The 27,578-nt window shown below is 60.8% G+C and overlaps 1 protein-coding gene across 15 annotated transcripts in view; it reads left to right on the forward strand.

Moving 5' to 3' along the window:
- TNK2 (tyrosine kinase non receptor 2) overlaps positions 1–23,128 on the forward strand; it is a 43,301-nt gene extending 20,173 nt beyond the window's left edge. For 2 of the 15 annotated variants that reach the window (XM_055315928.1, XM_055315932.1), the window contains exons 2-16: positions 5,005–5,185; positions 6,253–6,323; positions 8,289–8,510; positions 9,244–9,396; positions 9,875–10,152; positions 11,592–11,718; positions 12,126–12,272; positions 12,357–12,451; positions 17,315–17,509; positions 18,650–18,741; positions 19,281–19,400; positions 20,057–21,411; positions 21,513–21,608; positions 21,781–21,908; positions 22,315–23,128. In XM_055315928.1, the coding sequence (XP_055171903.1) occupies positions 5,023–5,185; positions 6,253–6,323; positions 8,289–8,510; positions 9,244–9,396; positions 9,875–10,152; positions 11,592–11,718; positions 12,126–12,272; positions 12,357–12,451; positions 17,315–17,509; positions 18,650–18,741; positions 19,281–19,400; positions 20,057–21,411; positions 21,513–21,608; positions 21,781–21,908; positions 22,315–22,321 (3,249 nt within the window). In that variant the 5' untranslated portion in view covers positions 5,005–5,022 and the 3' untranslated portion in view covers positions 22,322–23,128. Of the gene's footprint in view, positions 1–600; positions 987–5,004; positions 5,186–5,249; positions 5,373–6,252; positions 6,324–8,288; positions 8,511–9,243; positions 9,397–9,874; positions 10,153–11,591; positions 11,719–12,125; positions 12,273–12,356; positions 12,452–17,314; positions 17,510–18,649; positions 18,742–19,280; positions 19,401–20,056; positions 21,412–21,512; positions 21,609–21,641; positions 21,913–22,314 lie in introns of those variants that run through there. The other 13 variants (XM_055315929.1, XM_055315942.1, XM_055315930.1 and 10 more) reach the window with 13 other exon arrangements.
- The last annotated feature ends 4,450 nt before the right edge of the window (positions 23,129–27,578 follow it).

Genomic DNA, 27,578 nt, shown 5'->3' on the forward strand with positions numbered 1-27,578 from the left:
AGGGCAGTGCGAGGCAACCCCAGGGGAGGGGGTGGAGATTCCTCACCCCCCCAACCCCCCTCGCTCTTGGCTGGACTGTCCCACTCTGGCAGGCTGCCGGCCTCCTATTTCCGTCGGGCACCAGGGTAACAGGGCCACATTAGGGCCTGAGCCAGGAGACGCCCAGCCAAGGCTGGGACTTGGAGATGGGGGAGGGTCTCTGAAGGGTCTGCCTACGGGGCCCAGGAATGACTGACTGGGGCCGAGGCCCCCAACTCAGGCTGTGTTCTGGCCCCCATGGCCCCAGACAAGCCCATATGGGAGTCTGTACCCCTCTTTGTACGGTGCTGCTCGATTCCCATAGCCCCCACCCTAAAATCCCAGGAGTTGTCTGCAGCTATGGGGGCTGGGGTGGAAGCCCGAGACAGGGGGCCTTGTGTATGGGGAGACAGGGAGGCCAGCGCGGGTGGCTGGGAGGAAGAGTCCCCCTATTCCCGCCACCCTCTTGGCAGTGATTCAGAAAGGTCCTTTTTCAGCCAGTGTCAGAGCTGCTCAGCTGGGGAGGGAGGGAGGAGGGCGGGCAGGCGGTCAGGCGGGGGAGCCAGGGAGTAGGGCTGAGCTGTGACCACTGCGCTGAAGAGCAGTCAGAGCAGCAGGACTGAGGACCCGGGCCGCAGCCAGCCGGAGAGGAGCTGACCTGCTCCTGCCAGACGAACCAGCTGGGGAAACAGCTGTGCAGCCGAGGAAAGGGGCCCACCCTGTTTTCCTGCCCCACTCCGCACCCCCGTGTGGGATTTGGGGGACTCCTGGGGCCGACCTCTGGTCAGCTTCCATTCTGGGCAGGACCCTGAGCTCAGGAGCTAAAGCCCCTGCTCCCCCCACTTGGGCCAGAGCCCCAGCGCCTGGGCCGGGGGTCCATCTCCGTGGAGATGCCCGCAGCTCGGCGCTTCCCTGGCCTAGAGCTCTCCTTCCCTCTCCTGGCCAGACTGCGGCGCCGCCTGTACACAGTGAGTGAGGCTGGGGTGCGGGTAGGACTGGCTGGGGGTGGGGTCGGCCCCTGGAGCCAGCGGGTCACTGGGGGGCAGAGTGTGGGACTGGGAGGGGCTGAGGGTGTGAGGGGGCGCTGGGCTCTGGGCCTCTCCCCTGGACTGATGCAGCCTGGTTGGTGAGCGCGGACGGGAACGCCGTCCGCGGGAAGCGTGGGTGCTGGGAGGGCGCCGCTGCAGACACAGGTGGGGACCCCGGCCGGGGCCCCCCAGCCGGAGACTGAGTGGAGGGGCATGCCGTGCGTGCCCTGTGCTTCCCGGCCAGCGAGGCCTGGTGAGGAGGGGACAGGGAGTGGGGGGGCGGGGGCTTGTCCAGGGTCACCCTGGGACTGGCGGAGGGCAGGACTGAGGGCCTGGTGGCTTCTCCTCGCTGGGGTCCCAGTGTTCCCAGTTCCCCGCACACCCCCACGCAGAGCAGCCCTGTCCCTGGGGCTGGGGGGAGTGTCCAGCTGGGCAGGCAGGGCTGTTCCCGGTGTCCCAGCGAAAAGAACCAGGCCACTCTGTGCTTTCTGAGCGGCGTCAGGGGAAGGGCTCCGTGTCTGGGGTCCGCGCAGTCCCCGCACCCAGGGCATGGCCCTTGGCTCTTGTTAGGAGCACTCGGGGGTGGGAGTGGGGAGCCTGGCGCCCTGAGACTTGGACACGGGGCAGGAAGAGGAGGGGGGCAGGAAGAGGAGGGGGTCTCTAGGCTGCTGGCCCTGCTGGCAGGCCGCGCCCTGGGCACACAGGGGGTGCCATCACCTGCTCCCCACGGTAGTGCCGTGGTGGCGGGTCCTGCCCGCGGCCGCAGACGCACAGCCTGGGCCGGTGATTTTCACGGTGTACCTTTGGGGCCGCCTTCTGGAAAGCAGCGACGTCCTGCCCTCTTCCGTCCACAATCCTTTGTGTGTGACAGCTACTGTCGTTGAGGATAAGTGAGTGACTACAGCTAACTGCTTAGACTCGTGCCTGGCATATGGTAAATACAGTCGAAGCCTTAGGGCGATTGTTTTTCTTCTCGAGTAAAATTAATAGAAATATAACCTTCTTGCCGTGTGTGTATATTGTCAGTCACTGGGATGTCACCTGTAGTTGAAAGGAGAAGTGAAAGGACGGCGATGATAGCATTTCCTGATGCGTCAGGGCCCTCTGACCTGATGGGGTGGTCAGCGCTAGGATCTCCAGTAGAACCACCGGGGAGGCAGCGTCTACAAGTGCTGACCCACAGGGGAGTTTTGAAACAATAAAGTTGGGTTGCCTTCAGTGATGTTTTTCTAAGTAGCGAACAACTTTTGGTAAGTTCTGGATAAAAAAAAGGCCAGTCGTCCCCCCCCCCCCCCCCCCCCCGTTTACGTGTTCGTTCTCGGTGCGTATTGAAACTGCAAAATCCGGTTTTGTTCGCACGTGAAATGGAATTTGGTTCTAGGTTCGGATGCTTATAAGCCAGTTTCCCACCTGCATGAATTACATTGTGCAGGACTTGGGACAGTGAGATTGCCCTGCACGTTGTAGGATAACTCGTGTTCTTGTCCCTTGATCACCCACTAAGTGCCACTACTGGCCCCCAAAATGATGACAACCAAGAATGTCCCCTAGGGGGCCGTACAGCCCTCATGAGCACCATCTGGGTAAAGGGTCACTGCTTGAAGTTTGGAAAAAAAAAAACCCTCCCCGTTGCCCAGCTGCCTTGGTGGAGGAGCCAGGGTTTTTTTTGTTTTGTTTTGTTTTGTTTTTTGTTTTTTGTTTTTTGTTTTTTAAGCCAGTGTTTGAACTGAGGCTTCTCATCACGTTTGTCGCTCTTTGTACTGCCTGAGCTGCCTGGGAGGGTCTGAAGTCCTGGCACTGGGCTCTCAGCACCGCTGGGAACTGTGGAGGCAGGAGGCTCATGCTAGGCCTGAGCTGCAAGTGTCTGCTTCCCTTACCGTGCCCTGTGATGGGAGCTGGGGCCCACGGCCACCTCGGACTCGGTGGGAGGCTGAGGCGCAGCTAGTCATCCTCAGCTGGGGACGGAATGCGGGTCAGGGGCTGCCCTGGGCAAGCCTTCAGCTTTGAGGTGTATGACTTGGACAGGGATGGGTTTGGGTCCAGTGGGTCAGGCTGCTTCCTTTCAAGGGTGCCCGTTCCTGTCTCTCTGGGCTGCAGAGTGTGTAGCTCAGGGTTCACTCACCCATGGCCCCGTTGGCTGATTCTTGCCTGCACATGTGTTTTGCTTGGCCAGCACAGAACATGTGTGTGCACACACGTGCATGTGTACCGCAAACTTGAATTCGTTGACATAATTAAAAACTCAGGGGATAGGATCCCTGGGTGGCTCAGTGGTTGAGCCTCTGCCTTCGGCTCAGGGCGTGATCCTGGGGTCCCGGGATCGAGCCCCACATTGGGCTCCCTGCATGGAGCCTGCTTCTCCCTCTGTCTATGTCTCTGCCTCTTTCTCTGCCTCTCATGAATAAATAAATAAAATCTTTAGAAAAAGGTCAGGAGAAAGATGTAATGTGAAATGAAAATAAGGAACAGAATGGTGTGGTTGATGGGTGAATATTTGTGTGGGGGCAAAACAGTCTGGAAGGATATGTAGAAGTCATTTATGGCAGGTGGCTTTGGGGACAGGGGGCTAGGTGACTTGCTGTGCAGAAGCCCAGGGAATAAGACTTCATTCATCCATCTCTGTTTAAGAACGCCTTTTTGAATATTTTACCATGTGCATATATTACCTCTTCAAAAAGGATTTTAATGGTGAGATTTCATATATAGATTCAGATTTCCAATATTTTTAAAAAGATTTTATTTATTTATTCATGAGAGACACAGGCAGAGGGAGAAGCAGGCTCCCTGCAGGAAACCTGATGCGGGACTCGATCCCGGGTCTCCAGGATCACGCCCTAGGCCTAAGGCAGGTGCTAAACTGCTAAGCCACCCAGGGATTCCCAGATTTCCAATATTTCTTGAAAAAATGAAAAGCTTTGACAACCCTGGGCTGCAGTCTGGTGACAGCCGTTGATGGAGCTAAGTAGCGCTGCCTCTTTGAGCCGGCATCGGAAAGCCCACCCCAGCCTCTGCCCCTCTTTTTTCTTCCACTCACTGTGGTCCTGACAGCCCGGAACTTGAGTGGTCTCCTGCGGGATGGTCTTTGGATTTGGGGAGCGATGCTCTGGTGATGTCAGGTGTTGGGTGGGACTTAGAGCTCATCTGGTCCACAGTGCTTTCTCTGGGGCCCATCAGGTCTGTGGAACCTATGGATGGGTTTCAAGGGACCCTGCACCCTCCCCCCCCCCAATTAAGATTATATATACATATATAGGGACACCTGGGTCTCAGTGGGTTGAGTGTCTGCCTTTGGCTCAGGTCATGATCCTGGGGTCCTGGGATCAAGTTTCGAATCAGGCTCCCCGCAGGGAGCCTGCTTCTCCCTCTGCCTGTGTCTCTGCCTCCCTCTCTCTGTCTCTCATGAATAAATAAATAAAATCTTTAAAAACATGTATATGTATATAAAGTAGTTATATATATATATATATTTCGAGTAAGCTTCACAGCTACCATGAGGCCCAGTGTGGGGCTCGAACTCACAACCCTGAGATCAAGAGTCACTAGTCCTACTTACTGAACCAGCCAGGTGCCCCTCCCCAATTTTTAAATGAAAACTTTAAGAATGTGTATATTTTCCTGGAGACACAACCGATAGTTTTGATGCTTCTCAAATGGCTTGTTGACCTTCTGAGAACAGAGAGGTTGATCTCCAGTCAGTCGGCCACAGTTTGGACTTTAGACCCCGACTCCAGAGCCCAGGCTGATTTCCAACTGCCTGAGTTCTGTTGTCGTTCCTGGTGGGAAGAGGGGCACAGGGGTACAGGCCATCCTCTACAGCTGTTTGGGGGGAAACAAGAAGGTGATTTGGGTTCGTTGAAGCAGCTTAGTAGGATGGGTGGTGAGGCCAGGGCACTCAGGGCAGAGTCCCTCACTACCTGCCTGCACCCCTTAGTCCCTGAGCCTTTCTTCCTCCCCACAGAGGCTGGGCAGCAGCAGCATGCAGCCGGAGGAGGGCACAGGCTGGCTGCTGGAGCTGCTGTCCGAGGTGCAGCTGCAACAGTACTTCCTGCGGCTCCGCGATGACCTCAATGTTACCCGCCTGTCCCACTTTGAGTATGTCAAGAATGAGGACCTGGAGAAGATTGGCATGGGCCGGCCTGGTAGGTGGGGACGTTGGCTGTACTTGTTGCTTCCCCACTGACCGTCTACCTCCTCTATCCTCAGGATTGCCCACCGCATAGAAGAGCCCTCCTCCTCATTCCATGGGGTGGCACAGCTGAGAACTCTCGCTGCCTGTCCAGGAACCCCCAAGGTGGGGTGGAGGGGCATCAGTACATGCTGCACACAGTGAGTGCATGAGAACAGCTGGCAGTTGTAAAGGTGAACTGGAGTTTAAGGAGAGTGAAGTCTTCGAGCTCTGGATACTCAGGATTAAACACACACCCCTTTTTGGTTTGTTCAGACATTTGTAGGATGGGTTTCCTCCATCTCTCCTCTGCCATAAACTGGAAGTGAGTTTGCTCTGTTCACCATTCTCAACACCAGGGGGTCAGCGTCCAGAGATCTGTATGAACACCCTCGGATGGTTTGCCAATTTGCCCTTCATCTGTCTCTTTCTCACAAAGATCTGCCGTAAACTGAACTCATTCTGTTCCCCATGCACCAAGGTCTGCCGTAGAAGCTGAACTCCTTTCTTTTCCACGTATTTATCCTAAAAGTACTGATCGTAACATCTAGAAGCCATGGTATTCCATGTAGAGCGTTAGAAACTTGTTTACACAGTCAGCTTAAAATAGGTAAATAAGTAATAACCTGCTAAATCAGACATCGACATACACTAGTTGGGCTTGGATAGTTGGTATCTGATGCCAGGCACGTAATAGAATTTTATGGGAGAAAAAAAAAAAAAACCTCACAGTTGAGCAAATTCTACCCATTACCTTGATTTTTTTTTTTTTTTTTTTGAGAGTTGGAAAAAGATCACTGCTGTTCAGTTTTGGTGGTTAAACACCTCCACCTAGTTCAAGAACCACTGCCTAGAAGTGGAATGCCATGACTGTTAGCTATGGCCCCTGGTTGATTGGAATGGTGTTTCCTTGGTGTCATTGTGCTGGGCAGTATTTAGTGCTGGACCCACCCCGGGGGACCAAGGAAGCATGCAGGCAGGTGGCTTCTCTGGGGGATGTGAGCTGCCTTAACAACATCGGAACCCCTTCTTTCCCCACAGGTCAGCGGCGGTTGTGGGAGGCTGTGAAGAGGAGAAAGGCCATGTGCAAACGCAAGTCTTGGATGAGCAAGGTGCGTGGACGAGGAGCAAGTGGGGCGGGCAGCCTCACAGGCCTCCCTCTGAGGTCAGGCCTAGGAAACTCCTCCATTCCCAGGCGGGTGTCATCTGTACCTGGTACAGACCTCCCTCCTCCGGGGGTCTCCCTGGGCAGGGTGCTTGTAGAACCGCCCGGTTCTTGTACCCACCAGAGATGGCACGTGAGTAGCCCGTGTGCCACGATGGCTTCGTGTCCCCTCCCGCGGTGCAGCGGCGCTGGGCATGGAACAGGCACTCTTTGACAAGTGCACCGTAACTTGAGCCCGTGCCCTGCCTGACTGGTGGGGCCAGTGTCCAGGGCAGCGTGGTGCAGACTGTCTGGACCCAGGACATCTTTGCCTCACTCCCCACCCCCCCTCCCCGCCCAATCCCTGGTCCACAGGGGGTTTCTCTGGTCCTCTGGCCTGCTGACAGCTTCCTTCCCCAAGCCTGCCCTGCCCACCCCCCTTTGCCCTAATTTGGGTCCATGGAGTGGTGAGTCCCTGGTCTGACTCAGTGGAACTTTGCCCATTGTCTGGAAGACAATGCAAGAGGAAGTGAACCAGCCAGGGCCTTCCCTCCCCACTCCTGGCCTCAAGGCTGGGGTGAGGGTGCGTTACGGCAGAACAGCTGGACTGGGATTGGGCAGCCGAGATTTCCTGGCTGTGATCTGGCAAAGGGGCTGTCTCTTGGGAGCCTGTGGCCTTTTCTGGGGACACTGTCCTGGTCCCTTGCCCAGGTTTTAGGAAGGATGGGTTTGTTGGGGGGGTGAAGGCAGGAGGGAAGAGCCGTGCAGCGCCCCGGGATTCAGGGGTTGCACTGGGATTCAGGGATCGCGGATCCACCACCCAGGAGGCCTTGGGGTCGGTCAGTGAACCTCTCCAGACCTGAGGCCTGTCTTCAGGTAGAAGGCGGGGGGGCACTTGGCCAGCTCACCTCACCGGGCAGTGGAGAGGGTCCCTTGAGATAAAGACTGTGAGGGCCTTGTTGGCCGAGCACTGCTTGCAGACATAAGGGAGCTCAGTTACGGGGAGGAGGGCAGAGCGGTGGCTAGAAGGGGCCCTTGGCTTGGAGACACCCCCTGCCCTGTGCAGATCAGCTCTGCCAACCTGTGCGGGGCAGAGGCCCAAGCGGACGGAGTCTGCGGCCTGAGGCCAAGGCCCGGATGCCCCAGTGGGGGTGGCTGAGTCCGACCCGTGGGACCACCTCCACTCCTGAGGGCCTCCTTCCTCCTGTCCCCTGGCCTTGGGCCCCTTCCCTCCACAGCCTGGGCTGCAGAGTCCCCTCCAGGCTTCCTTTCACAGTTCTCAGCGCCCCTCCAGCCGCCCAGCTGTCTTCCCAGGCCCTGGCCCAGCAAGGCCTTGCTTCATTGGCACACACACCGCCCCCCCCCCCCCCCCCGCCAGCCCCGCCAGCACACACATTCACAGTCCAACCTCAGGCTCAAATTATCCTCTCCCCCTGGCAGGATGAAGGGCAGTCAGCTCCCCAGGGAGGGTGGAGACGGACAGCGCCAAATGGGCAACCCAGAGAAGGGGCCAGGGCTAAATATGGAAAGGGAGGTGTTTGCGGAGGGCCCCTCGGGCTCCTGCCCATCTGCTTGGGTTGGGGGCCAGAGTCTGTGCTGGGCAGGGGGACGGGGGGACAGGTGGTGCAGAGGATGGGTCTGGAGTGGCTTTGGGCTCCCCCTAGCCCCACAGCTGGGCGTGGGGTCACAGGCGTCACAAGCTGCACGGCTGTCAGGCCATTTCTGGCCCACACCCCGAGGCCACACTGAGACTGGGGGTTGCCGTTTGAGGGTGTGGTCTGGGGGAGGAGTGGACCTCCAGCTAGTCTGCACCCTGGCAGTTTGGCCAAGCCAGGAGCTCTCTGGAGGCCTAGCGGATGACCCTGTGGGGCAGGACTGAGGACCGGCCTCGGGGCCTCTGGCTTCCATCTAGCCCCTGGCTGCCTTCAAACAGGTCTTCAGTGGAAAGCGACTGGAGGCTGAGTTCCCCCCTCATCACTCTCAGAGCACCTTCCGGAAGACCTCACCCACCCCGGGGGGCCCAGCAGGGGAGGGGCCCCTACAGAGCCTCACCTGCCTCATTGGGGAAAAGGACCTGCATCTATTCGAGAAGCTAGGAGATGGCTCCTTTGGCGTGGTGCGCAGGGGCGAGTGGGATGCCCCCTCAGGGAAGACGGTGAGCTTTCCTGGTCCTGTGGGGTGTGGCAGAGGGACAGGCCTCTTCAGGGACTCTGGCAGGTGCCCCCCTCTGCTGGGATGTGGACGGGGCTGGACGCAGTTCGAGGGGGGCTTGCTCTGGACGCCACGCTCGGGTTAACTAGACGGGTCTGACTCTCTCTTTTCAGTTATACAAATAATTATTACAAAAGTTTGGAAATTGTTTTTAAAAATAAGGAAAAAGTGTCTGTAATCCCACGACTCAGAGGAAGCACAGTTAGTATTTCGGCTTCGTGCATTTTTACACCCGCGCGGAGCAGTGTAAGCAGCGATGGGAGGCAGGACCGGCCCACATCCCCAGGAGGGAGCTCTTGCCCCTTCCGCCAAGTCTCCTTTTCCTCCGAGGGAAGCACTCCGGGGATTTCTGCCGCCCTACGTTCTTTTTGGCGTTATATTTACAACATTTTCAGTATTCCACTTTTACGACGACATTTGAATGTCTGTCATCACAGTGATCGTCTTCTTGTATGGCTGCTGTTTAACCTGGGTGTTCCCCACCCACCCGGAAGGGGGGCCCAGGCCAGGCCTCAGGCCCCCGGGACACGTTCACCCGCCCAGACCAGCAGCCCCAGGGCAGGGCTGTTAGGACTGAGTTGGAGGGGGAGCAGGAGGGCTCAGAGTGTTGGGGCCTGAGGCCTGTCCTGACTCCTCCCCCCCATCCCCAACCCCATCCCCATCCCTGTGGCGGGCAGATGAGTGTGGCTGTGAAGTGCCTGAAGCCTGATGTGCTGAGCCAGCCAGAGGCCATGGACGACTTCATCCGGGAGGTCAACGCCATGCACTCGCTTGACCATCGCAACCTCATTCGCCTCTATGGGGTGGTGCTCACGCCGCCCATGAAGATGGTGAGCGCCGCGGGCAGCGGATGGGTGCTCAGGCGGGGTCTCTGCGCCCCCAGAGGGGCCGTCCCCCTGTCGGGGTGCTGTGTTCGCGCTCTGTCCTGATGAAGGGGGCCCTGGTCCTCCACCTGCTGTGGCAAAGCGGCGCCTCGGGACCTAACCTGGTGCTCTGTCCTCCGGAGCCCAAGTCCATCTTTGGGTTTTGTTTGTGCTCCTTGCCGGAGGGTTGCACTCATAGGAGGGGCCGGCCCTAGAGTTTCGTTTTTAGAATTTCTAATCTGAGCCTCTGTGGGTTGCTTCTCTCTGAGCCTCGGGTTCCCGTGCGACCTGGAGGGGGAGAGGCTGGGGAAGGCTGTAGAAGTCCTAGAGGTCCCCAGAGGGCAGTCTCAGGCCTTCAGGAGAGGGACTGGGAGCCCAGCATGGGGCACTGAGGGAGGGGCAGGGCTCAGTGCACTTACTCCTCCTGCCTCCTCCATGCCCCCAGGTGACGGAGCTGGCGCCGCTAGGATCGTTGTTGGACCGGCTGCGCAAGCACCAGGGCCACTTCCTCCTGGGCACTCTGAGCCGCTACGCTGTGCAGGTGGCGGAGGGCATGGGCTACCTGGAGTCCAAGCGCTTTATTCATCGTGACCTGGCTGCCCGAAATCTGCTGTTGGCCACCCGTGACCTGGTCAAGATCGGGGACTTCGGTTTGATGCGTGCGCTACCCCAGAATGACGACCACTATGTCATGCAAGAGCATCGCAAGGTGCCCTTTGCCTGGTGAGGGACAGGTGCTGCTGGCTCACGGGGCCTGCCCCCCCCCCCCCCGCCCCGGTCCCTGCACACCCAGCCTCAGAGTTTCCGGGGCTTCTGTTCCCATAGTAGCCTCTGTCTTTCCTGGGCCCGGGGACCCTTCTTGTGTGTAGTCCATTCACTCATCCGCCTGGGAATTCTCTGGGCCTGGGTGCCAGGTACTGAGATGCACAGGGATGAGTGCCATGGGGGCCCAGAAAGACCGCCTAGAGGACCCTGTCATAGTCAGCTCCCCAAATACCAGACTTTATCAGAAGTTAGCCAGGCACACTGGTGGGCAAGTATGTTCCAGGTAGAGCTAGCTGCGGGCAGGGCCAGACCACGTCAGGCCCTGTAGGCTGACCAGGGACATTCACCTGCTCACCAGGGTGGTACCTGGCCCTGCCCTAGCCCCGGTGTGAGGCCGTCACGGTCCACTGGTTCTGGAGGCACCTGAGGGGGTGTGTGGTCTCCTCGCTCTGGGGTGCAACGAGTAGGTCATGTTCTTGTCTGAAAATCCTCCTAACCCAGGATACACAGCCCCGCTCACTAACAGCCGATCGTCTACGTAGGGTGACTACACGTTCCGGATTGTGTTGGTTGTTCTGGGGTCATTAATAGCACCCCCTTCATACCCAAGCATCCTGGTTTGAGTGGTAAACCATAGAGTCCCCTTACGGCAGCATGAAGCGAGCAGATCGTTGTTAGGTTTCCCAGATGAGGAGCACCGGGCTTGCGGGTCTTGAGTCCCTGGGCAGCGTCTCCCCCTCGCCCCCCACCTGAGTGGCCAGGCCGGCTCTCCAGTCCCAGGAGAGAGTCTGGTTCTCGGTTAGGTCAGCTTCCCCGTCACTCCGCACCTTGGCCCACCCAGGGACGCCCCTTTGCCGGCTCCGCTGCACTGGGGGCATTTCTCTGGCTCACCCAAAAGAGGGTCCCACAGGGAGTGTGGGGTATTTGGGTGAAGCCAGTGTAACGGTTTACATCCATGTCAGTTCTTCCCCAAACCCTGTCCAAATCTCCCACCCACACCTTCCTGCTGAAATGACCCAAATCCCAGGATCCTGCCCCAAATCCGGAAATCGTCATCCTCCCACCACAATTTTAAAACAGCCTGAGATGTTATCCCCTCTCCTCCCCCTCACCAATTTCTGGAGCCTCTGACCTCTCCCCCAACTGCTTCCCTGACCTGTACACGTCACCCTCCTCCCTCCCGGGCTCCATGGGAATAAAGACATGAGCGTAGATGATGTCCTCCGAGTCTGTGCATCCCATAGTCAGTAAGTCCTATCCCTGTTCACGTGTGTCACCAAGACCTACTGTTGAGCCTGGCGAACAGGGCCGCGACGTGCTGAGCGGCTGCTGTCTCTCGAGCTGATGGGGGTGGCTATGCCCTGAGAGGCCTTCTGTTTGACCCCTGCCTTTGCCAGGTGTGCCCCTGAGAGCCTGAAGACGCGCACCTTCTCCCACGCCAGTGACACCTGGATGTTTGGAGTGACGTTGTGGGAGATGTTCACCTACGGCCAGGAGCCCTGGATCGGACTCAATGGCAGTCAGGTGAGGGGCTGGAGATGTGCTCCTGATGTGCCGGGCGGGGAATGACTCGCTTCCTGGCTCCCATCCGGCCCGTTGGAACTGGCTCCCGTTGGCTGGAATCCCCGGACCCCATGCCCCACGTCTCATGACCTCTCAAGCCCCTGAGCCAAGAGAGGGGCCCCGCAGTGCTCTGGCCGGGGCCGTCCGAGGCTCGTTTGCACTCTGCTCCCTTGCCGTGGCCACCTCTCCAGAGGCCCCCACCGGAGGCCCGGGGCTGGGCTCCCCGACACAGCTTTTCTTCGGGGTGCAGGCACGGCGGCCCACAGCTCCAGCTCCCGTTGCTCCATGGGCCGGAGGGAAGGTGGGGAGTGATGAGCTGGGTGCCCCGCTGGTGCTCCAACTGCACCGCCCCACCGCCCCACCGCCAGATTCTGCATAAGATTGACAAGGAGGGGGAGCGGCTGCCGCGGCCGGAGGACTGCCCCCAGGATGTCTACAACGTCATGGTCCAGTGCTGGGCCCACAAGCCAGAGGACAGACCCACGTTCGTGGCCCTGCGGGACTTCCTGCTAGAGGTGAGGGCAGGTCTGTGCCCGGGGCTGGGGTGCCCACGCGGGGGCTCAGTCCCAGGGTGGGCAGTGACCCCGCTCTGCCCCCAGGCCCAGCCCACCGACATGCGTGCCCTTCAGGACTTTGAGGAACCGGACAAGCTGCACATCCAGATGAACGACGTCATCACCGTCATTGAGGGAAGGTAGGGAGCACAGGGCCGGGCCTGCAGGGCCTTAAGGGGTGCGGGCTGGGGGTGGAGGGCCGTGGCTCACAGCGCTGGGCGGCGGGGGGAAGGACGGGCCGGCCTCACTGACCGGCTCAGAGGGAGTTTCCCTGCACAGCACCACCTCCTTCACCCTTTTCCCACTCGGCTCGGCTCTGGCTGTGTGGGTCGGAGCCAAACTGCTGTTGGGGTGAGGCGTAGGAAGTGGCTCGGCTTGGCCCCAGGGCCACCACCAGGGACTCTGGAGCTCCTGAACATTCCTCTCCTCTTCTCCCCTTCCCTTCCCCTTCCCCTCCCCCTCCCCCTCCTCCCAGGACAGGGGCCCTGACTGCCCCCCCACCCCCGTACCTAGCAGTAGCCCCCAAAGTAGCTTCTGCCCTCCCTCCGAGCCCCCCCCCCCCCCCCCGTCCCCATCCCGGGGCCCCCTCCCCGCTCCGCCCTCCGCTGGGGTGCCCCCCTGGGCTCCTCCGCCCCGTCCCCATGCGGGGGGGCCCTCTGTTCCTGACTCCTCCCCCCGCCAACACCTGGGTGTCTGTCTCTGCCTCTGGCAGCATCTCCTGACTCATGGCTCCCACCTGGGGCCCCTGCTCAGGGCCTTCTGCCGAGGAGGTCCACCACCCCCACCCCACCCTCTGTTATCTGATCCCCAGGGCGGCTGAGGAACTGGTTGGGGCAGGGCAGGCTTGAGGTGCCTTTGGGGTAGGGGTGAGCCCAGAGGACCAGGAAGAGGCGCAAGGGGGAGGAAATCCCCGGTGCCCCTGCTCCTGTGACTCAGAGCCGGGCGGGGTGGGGGCTGGGGCTGGGGGTCACTTCCCACACGGCCCGTTGTGCTTAGACCTCAGGTTCGAGGGCCCTGGGGCTTTTAGTGAAATCCTCTGCCTCACGGGCGTTGGTTGGGGAGCTTCTGGGTGAGTCGGGGTGATGGGGGCGGCCCGGAGCCCCGGCGGTCCTGCAGACACGTGACCTGCCCTCGCTGTGGCCCCAGCACGGGGCCCCCTAGACTCTGGGCCACGGATCTGGGAGCGCAAATGGCATCTCGGTCGGGTGTGGGGGTAGCGGTTTGGGGAGTTAGTGGTGGGGGACAGAAGCCAACGGCTTCCAGGAGGAGAGAGGCGCAGGGGTCAGGGAGGAAGATAGTCTGTGGGTCTGGGGCTGAGGCGCCAGATGGGACCGTAGGCATGGCTCTCGGGAGCCTTCTGGAAAGAAGATGAGAGCGGAGGCCCGTCTGGAGGGGAGCGCACGCGGGCCTGTAAGCCCGAGGCTGGGCCTGTGTCCTTGCCCACCGCCAGGAGCCCGAGCTCTGCGCCTCCCCGCTCATGCCCCGTGGCCCCAGATTTTTACCTCCACCCGTCCCTTGCTGTCAGTGGGGCCCCAGGGTTCCCCAGGGAGTGACTCAGTTGCTTCTTGGTTCGGGGGCGTGTCTGGAGCTGGTGGCCTGGGTGCAGGTGGGGCCCCGGGGGAGCCACTCCTCTGGAGGCACCGTGCCCCGCCCCGGCGTCCCGGGCTCCCGTTGGCCCCAGCTGCCGGCTCCACGGCCGCCTTGCCAGTGTGGGCTCGCTGGGCTCCTCCTCGGCGGCCAGGGCCCGCTTGCGTGCCTGGAGCTGCTCGGAGCGGGGAGCTGAGGGGCCAGAGGCCGCGGCGGCCGGTGAGGCCTTGGGGGTGGGCCTGGGTGCGGGGCCCCTATTTCCTCAGCACCCAGACGTCTCTGTGCGTGTTGGCTCACGGTCTCCCCGCCTCCGGTGGACGGGCTCTGTTCACGGTCTCTTGGGTCTGGCTCCTGTGTGTGCGTCTCTGCTTCTCCGTCTCCTCAGCCTGGCTCGCCGCTCCGTTTCTGCTCCTCCACCGGCCGTGTGCTCCTCTGGCTTCAGAGGTGCTGGCGTTGTTTCCAGGTCGAGTCTGGGACCCCCTGGTCCCCAGCTCTGGCTGGTTCTGGAGGCTCAGTGCCTCTCAGGGTGCCGGGCACCAGGCAGAGATGTTGCCTGGGGCTTGTGACGCGGCGTCGAGATGGAGGGATGGATGATGACCTGGTCTTTTCCAGGGGGTCTGACTTGGAAGCTGGGGCAGCCGGCAGCATTTTCATGCTCTGTTCTTAGAAAACCAGAGAAAGGAGACCGAGGATTTGAAATCCTTCCTCGGGGCCTTGGCCTGGCCTGGTCCCCGGAGCCTCTGCTTCCGGTGGTAGGTGGGGGGGAAGCAAGGGCCCAGGTTGTCCCTTAAAACCAGGGGCCGCCTGGGTCACTCAGAAGTGAGTGGGGCAGTGTCTTGAGCAGAATGTCTAAGCAACATTTACCAGTCATTTCTGGACTGGACCGCCGTGGGCCGGGACGGGGACAGAGTGCTGAAATTTCCAGAAGCCGGTCCCGGATAGAGCAGGGCCAGCCTTAGGCAATTCTCAGCCCAGACCTCAGTTTCCCAGGTACCACCCACCTCTTGCCTGTCCCAGGCCACTGACGGGGCCGCAGGAAATAGAAAGTCCGTGCTGGAGACGCGGGTCCTTTTCTCTTCCCCCAGGGACTTGTCCGCGTCGTGGTGTCTGCCCACGGTGGGCCTGACTCTCCCTTTGCTGTGGACACTCTGGCCTTTTTGTGGAGGGGGAGCGGGTGTGGCCAGTGCAGGCCGGGTGGCAAGGGTGGCCTCAGGCCTTTCTGAGCCGCTGGCACCTGGTCCCCCCGCCCAACCTTGGGGGCTAGGCGGGTGGCTCAGGGCGGCATCGGCCGTCTCAGGAGATAGGTTTGAGCCTGGTCGGGAGGATGCTGCTTCTGAGTGTGCTTGGGATGTGATTCCCAAGAGTGTCTCCCCTCCCTTTTTTTTTTTAAAGATTTTATTTATTTATTCATGAGAGATGCAGAGAGAGAGGCAGAGACCCAGGCAGAGGGAGATGCAGGCTCCCTGCAGGGACCCCAACGTGGGATTCGATCCCAGGACCCTGGGGTGACACCCTGGGCTGAAGGCAGCCGCTCCACTGCGGAGCCCCCGGACACCCCATGAGTGTCTCCCCCTTACACATGCCCTGAACCCCCAATTCCCCCTCCCCAGTAGCAAAGTGTTGGTGGGAAGTGACGTTGGGACTCCCAGCAGGCAGTCCCGGGGGCTCTTGTCTCGGCTGCACCTGTAGTAAAGGGAGGTGGTTTGGCCTCTGTCCTCTCCGAAGCGTGTCTGGAGGAGCCAGTGTGACACTGCGGCTGTGCTCGGGAAGGAGTGGAGGCAGTGACCTGCCAATGTGGCCTTGCTCAGGGTCCACAGGGAGGACGTGGTCACGGGGCAGCCCCGGCCTTGGACGCGGGCCCGATCTCTGAACCTGCCGGCCGCCTCCGCTGCCGCTCAGCCAGGTTGGCGAGCACGTCGGAGGGGGTGTGGAGGGCAGAGTCCGCCGTCCGGCCCGAGTGGGTGTCCGAGAGGGTCCCCGGAGGGCCACGCAGAACCCAGGGAGCCAGTGGGGACGGGGGGCGGGGGGGGCAGGGGCAGGGTCCCCGGCGGCGGGCGCCCGCCTTCGTCCTGCTTCAGGGGAGCACGGCAGCCCCAGCCAGCCCTGGGCCCGACGTCTCGCCTCGGAGTGGCCCTGCCGTTCGCGGTGGGCGCTGTCCCTCCCTGGGTGTCGTCCTGCCTTCTTCCCTCGCCTCCCGCCCTTCCCACCCCGGGGGGCTGGTCAGCGGCTCTGTGTATGGGGAGGCTGGGCTCCTGGCTCACCCCCCACCCCCTTGGCTTCCCGAGCGCTGCTGTGCTCGTGGGCTTCCACTTGACTTGCGGTCTCCACGGCAGGCAGTGGGAGGTCACGCCGCTCCCGGGGGCCTCGTCCCCTCACAGGCAAAGATCCAGGAGCTCGGCCTCCATCCCCCCTCGGCCCCTGCAGCCCGGCTGCAGTTTGGAGGGGACCCTCGGCGCTCAGGGTGCGCGGCCGGGGGTTGGCCGGGTGTGTGCACTCCCACCACGGCGGCATGAGGCCAGTACCGCCTCTGCCTCGGTCAGACCCTGCCCGTGTGGTCAGCTGTGGGTGACCCCAGCGCAGACGCAGGAGCTGCAGCCTGCCCCTCGGAGTGTCTGGGGGGCCCCTTCCTGCCCCGGCCCCCACCCCCGGCCCGGGCTTAGGCTACATTAGCAGAGCTTTCGTGTCTGAGATCAAAGTGAGGAGCAGGAGCTTCTGTGGTTCGGCTGTACTGGGAAGCTAGGCCTCTTCCAGACCCCGTATTTAAGACGAGAGTTCCCCGGGAGATGGACAGGCGTAAGGGCAGGCGTCCCACACCCCTGCCCGAAGGTTGTGAAGGGCCCTGGACACACAGAAGTGGTGATGGCAAGGCGTGGCTTGCTCTGAGCGCTCCCAAATGCACCAGCGGCTGCATGCCCACGGCGAGTGTGGCCCGAGGGCTTGGCTGCGAGGCCACTAGTGCAAGGCCATCGTGCTGCTTTGGCGTCTCCAGCTCCGGATGCCTGGATCCTGGGCTGAGGAGCAAGGCCCGGTGGCCAGAGGCTGGGGGTCCAGGCCTTGCCAGGAGGAGGGAGGTGAGGGGCTCGGTAGGAAGGGAGCTGGCTTGCAGACTAACAACAGAATTTGATCCTGGGTCTGCTGCGATGTGTCTGGGAACTCCGGGCAAGCCTCGTTGCTTGTTGGAACCCGTTTCCTGATCTGTAAACTGTAGAAAAAGCTGTGGGACCCCCCTCGGTATCTGAGGGTAAGGTGTGTGCGGCCAGCCGGGCCCTGCACTCAGACCACCCTGGTGTCGGGCCGTACGCCCTCCGGTCCCCTTGTGCCGAGGTGGCCAGGCGGCCGCTGGGTTTGGAGAGGGGTCCCACGCCCTGGGGCCGCCCCAGCGCACTGGTGCTCACCGCGTGGTCTCTGTTGGGCAGGGCGGAGAACTACTGGTGGCGCGGCCAGAACACGCGGACGCTGTGTGTGGGGCCTTTCCCTCGCAACGTGGTGACCTCCGTGGCTGGCCTGTCGGCCCAGGACATCAGTCAGCCGCTGCAGAACAGCTTCATCCACACGGGACATGGCGACAGCGACCCCCGCCACTGCTGGGGCTTCCCCGACAAGATTGATGAGTGAGTGCCGTCTCGGAACCACCTTTGGAAGGGCTTCAGCAGGAACGCCTGTGTCGCGCTCCCTGGCGTTGGGGCGGTAGTGGCCCTGCTTACCCCGCACGGTCCTGGAAACCCAGCCTCCTGGGTCAAGCCCTGGGGGTGCGCACAGGCCCAGGGGTCATGCCGCTGTGTCCTGGCGGGCGGGGGGGGGGGGGGGGCGTAGACAAAGAGCTCCCTGTGGGGAGACTCCAGAGGGAAGGTTTGGCAGCTGCCCTGCTTGCCTGCTCACTCTGCACTTGGGGGGCCCGGGGGGCGCTCAGTGTCCTTTAAGTGAAAGGAGGAGGTCCCTGGGGGGCATCCGGAGGACACAGGAAGAGAAGTAGTCCCTTCCCGGGTGCCCTGTCCCAGCGAGCCACCCGGCAGCTCCCAAGTGAGCGCCTGCTTCATGCCCCCTTGCTGGCCGTGGGGGCTCCCGGCAACCCTTTCTGCTCTGGCTTCTGGGGCACAGGGAGGCAGGCCGTCCCCCTCGCCCTCGCCCCACAATGCGAAGCCTGGGAGAGCAGCTGCTGCCTCCTACGTCCCAGGAGCCAGCATGAGCCTGAGGGAAGGGGCGAGCTGTGTAGACGCCCTCTGGCCCGCTCCTGGCATGTTGCGGCCAGCCCGGCCCAGTCCTCCAGGCTTTCCTCAGCCCCGGGCCTAAGTGCCAGGGCCTGACAGTCCGCACGAGGGCTGGGAGGGTGACCAGGGAGCAGGCCAGGTGGCCCAGCCCCCCTTCCGCCTGGCGGGGGAGAGAGGGGCCTCCTGCGCCCCTGACGGCGTGGTGCAGCCCGATGCCTCTGGGCCCGGTGGGTCAGAAGAGCACGTGTGGGCAGGTGACGGCCAGGCGTGGGTTGGGGTTCCACGGCAGTTGCAGGGGTCGGGGTCAGGAGTTCCGTCTCTGCCCTCCCCATGGCTCCCGGCCCGTGTGGTCCTCAGGGAGCTGCCGTGAGTTGGGGGTCCTGGGCTCCCGACCCAGGTTCTTGGTGGGGCTTGGCTTAGGGCTTGGTTCCCTGCGTGCACTCAGGGTTCTGGTCTCAGCCTGGCCCCGGGCATCTCCTCCCCCTGGGGCCACTCCACGTGCCTCCCCCAGCCCCACCGTCTGACCCGGTCGTCCTCCCACAGACTGTACCTGGGAAACCCCATGGACCCTCCTGACCTGCTGAGCGTGGAACTGAGCACCCCCCGGCCCACCCAGCATCTAGGAAGGCTGAAAAGTAAGAGCCCGGCCTCCCTCCCGGAGCCCCCTCATGCGTCCGCTGCCCAGGAGCAGGCTGCCCTGGCTCTGGGACAGTGGGGTCAGGGCTGCAGGGGGACAGCTGTGCCCTGGCTCCGGCTGGCTGTGGGTGCAAGACGAGAGGCCGCTGCATCTGCTGAGGTGGGCATCCCCGGCTGGCCGTGTTGGCCTGCCCGCCGCAGCGTCCCCCTCTCTCCTCCTGCGCACTCAGATCCTGCCTTTCCTCACTCCCCCTAAGCCTGCTGTCCTCTCCCGAGCCAAAACCGCCCCGCTGGCTTCACGCTGGCCAGGAGCCTCATCCACCTCCCGGATCCTGTGCCTGTCGTTCTGGAACGCGGGCTCCCCCCATCCTGCCGCCCCACTGCTTCCCATTGCTGTTGGGTTTGTACTGTTGGCTCGGCCCCTGTTCACCGCCCTCTCTCTGTCTCTCTCCACGCTGCCCTCCTGTCTGGCGGCTGTCTTCTCTCCCCTGTCTCGCCCGCTCTGTCCCTTCTGCTCTCCGCATGGCCTTTCTTGCAGGGGAGCCTCCACCTCGCCCACCTCAGCCTGCCATCTTCGCTCAGAGTAAGTGGGGCCACTCTCGAAGCCTTGGCCCCTGCCCCCGCCCCCTCTCTCCTCTCATTCCTCCTCTCCTGGAAGGTACAGCGCCCTGGTGGGCTGGCGGGGTGGCAGGGGTGGGGGGTGGGGACGTGCTGTGTGTGCTGTGAGCTTTGGCTGCTGACCTGGCCCAGCATGCCTGCCTCTCCCCCGACCCCCCAAAGCCCAGGCTTCTGGAGCAAGTGTGTGGCCCCAGCTCCCGCCTCTCCACCATCACGTGGCGTGGTCCCACTCCCTCTGGGACCTGCAGATGCCGTGTCGGGGCTTCAGGGCGCTTGGTCAGGAGCTCTGTGCTCTCCGAGGACAGCTCCTGTTGCCCTTGATGGTGGGGGATTGCCTGTGGCCCCCGCCTGCACTAATGGTGTGCCGTAATGGGGTGGGGATACGGGGTTACCAACCGGGGCCCAGGAGCCTGGGGTGTTCAGGGCCTTGTGTGTCGGGGTATCATATGGCTGTGAGGTACCGCTTGCTCTAGCTGAGATGGAGGCAGGGGTCCATGAGCCCATGTGGAGAACTGAGTGTCTGGAGCAGGTTCTGTCCTCCTGTTGGAACAGGGTTGGCGTGCGTGGAGGAATTTGGCAGCCGAGAGCTAATCTCTGGGGGCGTTGGGAGTGGGGGGCGGGGAAGGGTACTTGTCTCTCCTCCCCATCCCCCTGCCTGACACTGCCTTCCCGGTGGGGTCTCCCTCTCTCTCCTAGAGCCAACCTACGACCCTGTGAGTGAGGACCAGGACCCCCTGTCCAGCGACTTCAAGAGGCTGGGCCTCCGGAAACCAGCCCTGACCCGTGGGCTGTGGCTCGCGAAGCCCTCCGCTCGGGTGCCCGGCACCAAGGCGGGTCGTGGCGGTGGGGGCGAGGTCACGCTCATAGACTTTGGCGAAGAGCCCGTCATTCCCACCCCCCGGCCCTGCGCACCCTCACTGGCACAGCTGGCCATGGACGCCTGTTCCTTACTGGACAAGACCCCGCCGCAGAGCCCCACGCGGGCCCTGCCCCGGCCCCTGCACCCCACACCCGTGGTGGACTGGGACGCACGCCCGCTGCCCCCGCCCCCTGCCTACGACGATGTGGCCCAGGACGAGGATGACTTCGAGGTCTGCTCCATCAACAGCACCCTGGTGGGTGCAGGGGTCTGCGCTGGGCCCAGCCAGGGCGAAACCAATTACGCCTTTGTGCCTGAGCAGGCACAGCTGCTCCCTCCCCTGGAGGACAATCTGTTCCTCCCACCCCAGGGTGGGAGCAAGCCGCCCAACTCGGCCCAGACCGCAGAGATCTTCCAGGCGCTGCAGCAGGAGTGCATGCGGCAGCTGCAGGTCCCGGCTGGCTCCCTGAGCCCTCCTCCTGGCCCGGCCCCAGCGGGTGAGGACAAGCCCCAGGTGCCCCCCCGCGTGCCCATCCCCCCGAGGCCCACCCGCCCACGGGGCGAGCTGTCTCCAGCCCCCTCAGGCGAGGAGGAGATAGGGCGGTGGCCTGGACCCGCCTCCCCTCCCCGGGTGCCTCCCCGGGAGCCCCTATCCCCTCAAGGCTCACGGACCCCTAGCCCCCTGGTTCTACCCGGCGGCTCCCCGCTGCCACCTCGGCTCTCCAGCTCACCTGGGAAGACCATGCCCACCACCCAGAGCTTCGCCTCAGACCCCAAGTACGCCACACCCCAAGTGATCCAGGCACCCGGCCCGCGGGCTGGTCCCTGCATCCTGCCCATTGTCCGCGACGGCAAGAAGGTCAGCAGCACCCACTACTACCTGCTGCCCGAGCGCCCACCCTACCTGGAACGCTATCAGCGCTTCCTGCGTGAGGCTCAGAGCCCCGAAGAGCCGGCCCCCCTGCCCGTGCCCCTGCTGCTGCCCCCGCCCAGCACCCCGGCTCCTGCTGCCCCCACTGCCACCGTTCGACCGATGCCCCAGGCCGCCCCCGACCCCAAGGCCAACTTCTCCACCAACAACAGTAATCCGGGGCCCCGGCCACCAGCCCTGCGGGCCTCTGCTCGGCTGCCACAGAGGGGCTGCCCTGGGGACGGGCCGGAGGCTGGACGGCCGGCAGACAAGGTCCAGATGGTGAGCACCAGGCCCTGCTGCTGGGCGGAGGGGCGGGGCCCGAGGGCCCCAGAGGAATGGGCCCAGGCAGTGCTGACGGGTAGGTGGGTGGGTGTGCCCAGCTGCAGGCCATGGTGCATGGGGTGACCACAGAGGAGTGCCAGGCGGCCCTGCAGAGCCACAGCTGGAGCGTGCAGAGGGCTGCACAGTATCTGAAGGTACCCCCACCTCCCACCCACTCTGGCTTTCAGGGACCCTGAAGACTGGCTCTGCCGCTCTCACCTCCCTTGACCCCTCCCTGCCATCCTGCCTCTGGCTCTCCTCTGCCCCCACCCTGGCTGGTGCCCTTCAGCCCCAGCGTGTCCCATGGCACCACCCTCTGCTCCTCAGGTGGAGCAGCTCTTTGGGTTGGGTCTGCGGCCGCGAAGCGAGTGCCACAAAGTGCTGGAGATGTGCGACTGGAACTTGGAGCAGGCTGGCTGCCACCTGCTGGGCTCCTGCGGCCCTGCCCACCACAAGTGAGTGAGACCCCCCCTCCTGGCCCCGGGGGTCCCCAGCCTGGTGGGGGAAGGCGGCCCACGCTGCGGGGCAGGCAGTTCCGGGTGAAAGCACTTTCTTCTAAGCGTGCTTAGTTAGATGTTTCAGCACCTGGTCCGGATGAACTCGGGGGTCCAAGGAGCCCCTGCCCCGTGGGGGCTTCCTCAGGCTTTAGGGTGCCCGCCGCCCTCTGGCCGTCTCAGCAGCAGCACTGCTGTCCTTTTTTTTTTTTTTTTTTTTTTTTAAGATAGAACACATCCCAGGGTGGTAAATTCCAAAATTATTGCTGACTCTATAGCTAGATTCGCCTGGTACCAGGAGGCCCACCTGCACTAGCCGTTCTGTACCTTTGACAGAGGGGCTTTCTGGTTGTTTCCCCTCCTGTAGGCGCTGAGGTGTCTGGAGAGCCAGAGGGTCTGTCCTGAAGGAATCGCTTGAGTCTGTCCATCTGACAAGGGTGGGGAGGTCTCCCCCCAGCCCGGAGGACCTGCTGCCACTTGCTGCTCCTAGTGGCAGAGCAAGGCCAAGGCAGCAGGAGACTGGGAGCCCCGCCTTGCCGTCCCCCCTCACCCAGTGCTGTCCCTGCAACTTTGGATCAGCTCTTGGTGCCCCTGGCCAAGGGGTAGGAAGGAGTCCTATGAAGGTGGGCCTGGGGGCGGCCTCCGCGGGCCCTGCAGCCGAGCTGCCTCTGCGCCAGCCCCTGGTGGGGGCCTGGGGCGGGAGAGTGTCCCCAGGGTCTGCCGCCGGGGAAGCCAGGCTTGACCCATGCCGGGAGGATGTGCTGGCCCCACAGAAGGGGGCCAGCACCCAGCAGGCCCTCCCCAAGGCAGCGCCCTTTTCCAGGGATCTCCTGGTGGGCATTGGGATGTCGGAGAGAATGTGACTTGTGGCCACACCATGGATACGTTATAGGACTTGGCGGGTCTTAGGATCTTGTGCCTGGAAATAGCCCTAGGTGGCTGAGGAAGCAGAGCAAGGGTGCCAGATTGTTCTTTGGCAGGGACCAGGGCCCAAGGCCCCAGGGTTGGAAGGAGACCAAGGGGGCAGCTGCCCTGGAGGGACACCAGCGCTTCCTCTTTGACCCAGCTCCTCCCCTGTGCTGTTCCGTGTTTTCCTGCCAGCATCTGCCAACAAAGTTGCTGCCCCGGCTATGGATCCCTGCTTCTTCCAGAGAAATAAAGCTAGTTTCTATTTTATGTTACTTCCTTGTGCCTGCCTGTGTCTTTGCCTCTCGGGCAACAGCCTGAGGTCCCCAAAGTCCCGGGGGGGGGGGGGGGGGGGGGGAATGACGGACAGCATCAGTCGGCAGCAGGCCTCGGGGCGCCCCCTGTGGACAGAGGGGGGAAGTGCGGCCTGGGTAACCTTCAGGGTGCTCTCCCCTTTGGGGCTCACCCCCAGCCCCCAAGTTCTTGCTCCGAGCTCCGGAGGGCAGGACTTGCTGCCGGAGTGGGTGGAGCAGCTCACTTAGCTGGAGCTAAGTCAACGTCTAGACAAGGAGAGCTTCAGTGCGTGTCTTAGCTTTGTTTTTCTGAGTATTTCGTATGGGTCAGAATTCAGAGGGGGTTGGGGCTGCAGTGAAGCCACCTCCCCTCCCTAGGGACCTCCTGCACCATCGGTGTCTTGGGTTTTTCGCTTAGACTGTTCGGCAGAGTTCATAGTCCCACTGAACGAGCGTCCCCGTTCTCGTTTGGGGTCGCGTGGACGTACCTCGTCACCCCGTGGACCGAGGGCATTGAGTTTTTCCCAGTCCTTGGATGCAGCAGATGGCAGGCGGCTGTCTTTCCCGCGGGAGCCAGCCTGGAGGACGGGTGATGGGTTCCCGGGAGCGGAGCCCCCAGTCGCAGCACATGCAGCAACCACGGGGCTCGCTGGGCCCCCCAGTGGAGCACGGTCTCGGGCAGCCGCAGCGACCGGGGCCTCCCACGGCTCACGGAGCCTCCTGGGCTTCGCCCGCGAGGCAGGTCTCCCTGGCTTTAAGTTGAATTTCTCTAATGAGTGAATAAGCCTAAAAAATGACACGGGCCGTTTACATTTCCTTTTCTGCGAGCTGCCTCTTAACACCCTCGGCCCGTTTAAAAGGCAAATTATTAGTCTGTCACTGGTTCTTGGGAAAAGACTGGAGCAAAGGAATCAGCCCTTGGAGCTTCACCACGTCTGAGCAGGACGGTGTCCGGAGAGCCAGAGGGTCTGCCCTGGAGGGGGCTGCCCTCCTCCTCAGATCTTGAGAGACGAAGCTGATGGTTTAGGTTTGCTAAAAACAACACCAAGGCCATTTAGGACGGAGCCGGGCGCGGTCCGTGTGTCTCCGCTCCAGGCCTGCCCGCCGGGGCCCTCGGGCCTGGGAGATCTGGAGTCTTCAGATCCAGGCCTGTTCTGTGCACCCTGTGTGCCAAGTCAAGAGCTCAATTCTAGTTAACAGCATTAAAATATTACTGGGCAGCCCCGGGGGCCCAGGGGTTTAGGGCCACCTTCGGCCCAGGGCGTGACCCTGGAGTCCTGGGATGAGTCCCACGTCAGGCTCCCCGCAGGGAGCCTGCTTCTCCCTCTGCCTGGGTCTCTGCCTCTCATGAATAAATAAAATCTAAAAAAAAAATAATACTATTATTAAAAATAAATATTTTTAAAGTTTTTACTTATTAGAAGAGCGTGCGTGTGTTTAAGAACACGGGTGCGGGGGGTGGGGGCGTAGGGGGTGCAGAGGAAGAAGCAGACTCCCTGCTCAGCCCTGATTCAGGGCTCAATCCCAGGAACCCCAGGTGGGCAGCTGAGCCCAAGTCGGAGGCCCGGCTGACTGAGCCACCCAGGAGCCCCTAGAAAGTATAATCAACATATCACCAGGGACGTCTGGGTGGCTCGGGATGGACATCTGCCTTTGGCCCAGGGTGTGACCCTGGGCTCCTGGGATGGAGTCCTGCATAGGGCTCCCTGCATGGAGCCTGCTCCTCCCTCTGCCTGTGTCTCTGCCTCTCTCTCTCTCTCTCCCTGTGTCTCTCATGAATAAATAAATAAAGCTAATTTGGGGCTTTGCGGTTAGACCTGGATTCTGTTCTCAGCTGTATGGGTTTTGGAAAAGTTACTTAACATTTCGGAGCCTATAAACTGGGAGGCTAGTCATCCCTGCTTTTTAGGGCGGTTGTGTGGATTAAAAGAGCTTGTGTAGGCCAAGTATCCTGCTTGGTACACAGCCCATGACAAGTGCCCAATAAAGCGTAATCATTGTACATTTTTTCACGTCCCTGCTGTTTGCATCAATCAGCTTGCATTACTCACCAACCACAGCTCTGTGCACACTTGCCTTCTCTTTCCATTTCCCCTTAATTTCACTTTTTTTAAAATTTTTTTAAAATAATGTCTTCTTTGGCGACAGAGTCATTCCTTTTTATAGGTCGTGGACATGTTCAAGTCCATTTTTAAAAAATGTTTGTTGGTAAACAGCGGCAGAGCTAGTACATCTCAGAAGGAGCTTTTGCAAGAGTGACCGCAAAGGAGCAGGGGCTCCTCAGAGTATCAGGAAACCCAATGTAGTTTTGCCAGATACCCAGTTCCCTAAGTCCGAGGGCTTCCTGCTGTTTTTTTTCACTCTAACCAGCCTGCCAGCATCTCCGGGGTTTATTGCAAAGATCTTTTTTTTTTTTTTTAAAGATTTAATTTTTTTTTTATTTATTTATGATAGTCAGAGAGAGAGAGAGAGAGAGAGAGAGAGAGAGAGAGAGAGAGAGAGGCAGAGACACAGGCAGAGGGAGAAGCAGGCTCCATGCACCGGGAGCCTGACGTGGGATTCGATCCCGGGTCTCTAGGATCGCGCCCTGGGCCAAAGGCAGGCGCCAAACCGCTGCGCCACCCAGGGATCCCTATTGCAAAGATCTTAAAGGAGGATTTTGAAAAAGCTGGTCCGGGCTTGTTTGCTAACAAGGCCAATCAATAAATCAAGGATTTGGGGATCCCTGGGTGGCTCAGCGGTTGAGCACCTGCCTTCGGCCCAGGGCCTGGTCCTGGGGTCCGAGGATCGAGTCCCACGTCGGGCTTCCTGCGTGGAGCCTGCTTCTCCCTCTGCCTGTGTCTCTGCGTCTCTCATGAATAAATAAATAAAATCTTTAAAAATCAATCAAGGATTCACTGGGGACCTTAGTCAAGTCCCGAAGAGGGAACACAAGCTGAAGGGACAGTCTGCCCAGAGGACTGACAGCGGAACAAGTACTCTAAGATCCTTTTGTGCCAGGAGCCTTGGGGGCAAAGGAGGTGGCTTCCTGGAGTAGGTGACATTGTGCCGACTGGTTGGGGGTGGGCAGGGGACTGACGCGGCCCATGTATGTTTTTAGAGCGAGCGAGAGCCCTGCGTGACCGTGGCAAGCGGCTCCACTTTTGCCTCGAGTGAGGAGCGATGGAGTAAGTGTGTCTCGCTGCACGCTGGGAACCGAACGGTGTTCTTAATTAGAAGCAAATTAATCTTTATGGAAATTTGACCTTGGGGGACGGAGGGACCGCCAACCCCTAGAACCCCTGGCTAGAGCAGGGATTCCCAAAGGCCAGTGCTGGTCTGGGGGCACGTTTTCATGGGTCTGAGTTGAAATGGCAAGAATAAGAATAATACAGAGGAGTTTTTCTTAAAATGTAATCAGGTCCGAGGACTGCCTTTATTCGGAGATTTTGTCTTCCTACCCTTTTGGTATTGAAACGGTTATTCCTGAGTGGTGATGGCCGTGGTGGCGGCGGGTGGTCGATTTGTCCCCATGCCCTCACGTAGCCCTGCAAGGCAATTACTGTTAGGGTCCCTGCAATCTAGGGTCCTTGGGGCCGAGTGCGCCTGTGTCCGCAGCACCGCCTGTCGGCCAAGTAGGACCTTGCAGGCGGGCTGCGTCTCCGATGGTGCAGAGAGAAGATTGTGTAAAGCCGTTGCCCAATAAATCCCTTAAGTCCAAAGGCTGCTGGCCCAAGCCCAAGGGAGCTTCAGAGGACTCGTCCCCGGGAATCTGGGAGGGGAGGGAACCGGTTTGCCCACCATCTGGAGCCAAATGGCAGGCAGCTAGGATCCAATGCGGGGAAAGGGGACTGGGCAGCGGCTGTGAAGGCCACCCCCAAATCCAGGAGAGTACCCGGGCGCCTGGGATGCTGCGGGCTCAGGGAGCGCAGGCAGTCACGCACCAGTGACAAGCCCTAGGATGACACCAGGCCCTTTGGGAAGCCCCAGCCACTACTGTATTTTTTTTTAATGTCTTTTAACATTTAGGATCGCCATACATGCTTATTCATTAAACATTCAGAAAAACACAATGAGAAAATTAAAATTACCCAGAAAGGGCAGCCCCGGTGGCGCAGCGGTTTAGCGCCGCCTTCAGCCCAGGGCGTGATCCTGGGGACCGGGATCGAGTTCCACGTCGGGCTCCCTGCATGGAGCCTGCTTCTCCCTCTGCCAGTGTCTCTGCCTCTCTCTGCATGTGTCTCTCATGAATAAATAAATAAAATCTTAAAAAAAAAAATTACCCAGAAAGCTACCTGGAACTTTGATATATTTTCTTCCAGTTTCTTTCCCGTGCACATATATATTGTGTGTATTGTAGTTTTATAAAATTAAGGTCATCCTGCTTCCACTGTTCTGTAACCCTTTTTATTTTTTATTTTTTTACTTTTTAAAGATTTTATTTATTTATTCA

The sequence above is a fragment of the Nyctereutes procyonoides genome, unplaced genomic scaffold (assembly GCF_905146905.1).
Source record: "Nyctereutes procyonoides isolate TBG_1078 unplaced genomic scaffold, NYPRO_anot_genome, whole genome shotgun sequence".
NCBI lineage: Eukaryota > Metazoa > Chordata > Mammalia > Carnivora > Canidae > Nyctereutes > Nyctereutes procyonoides.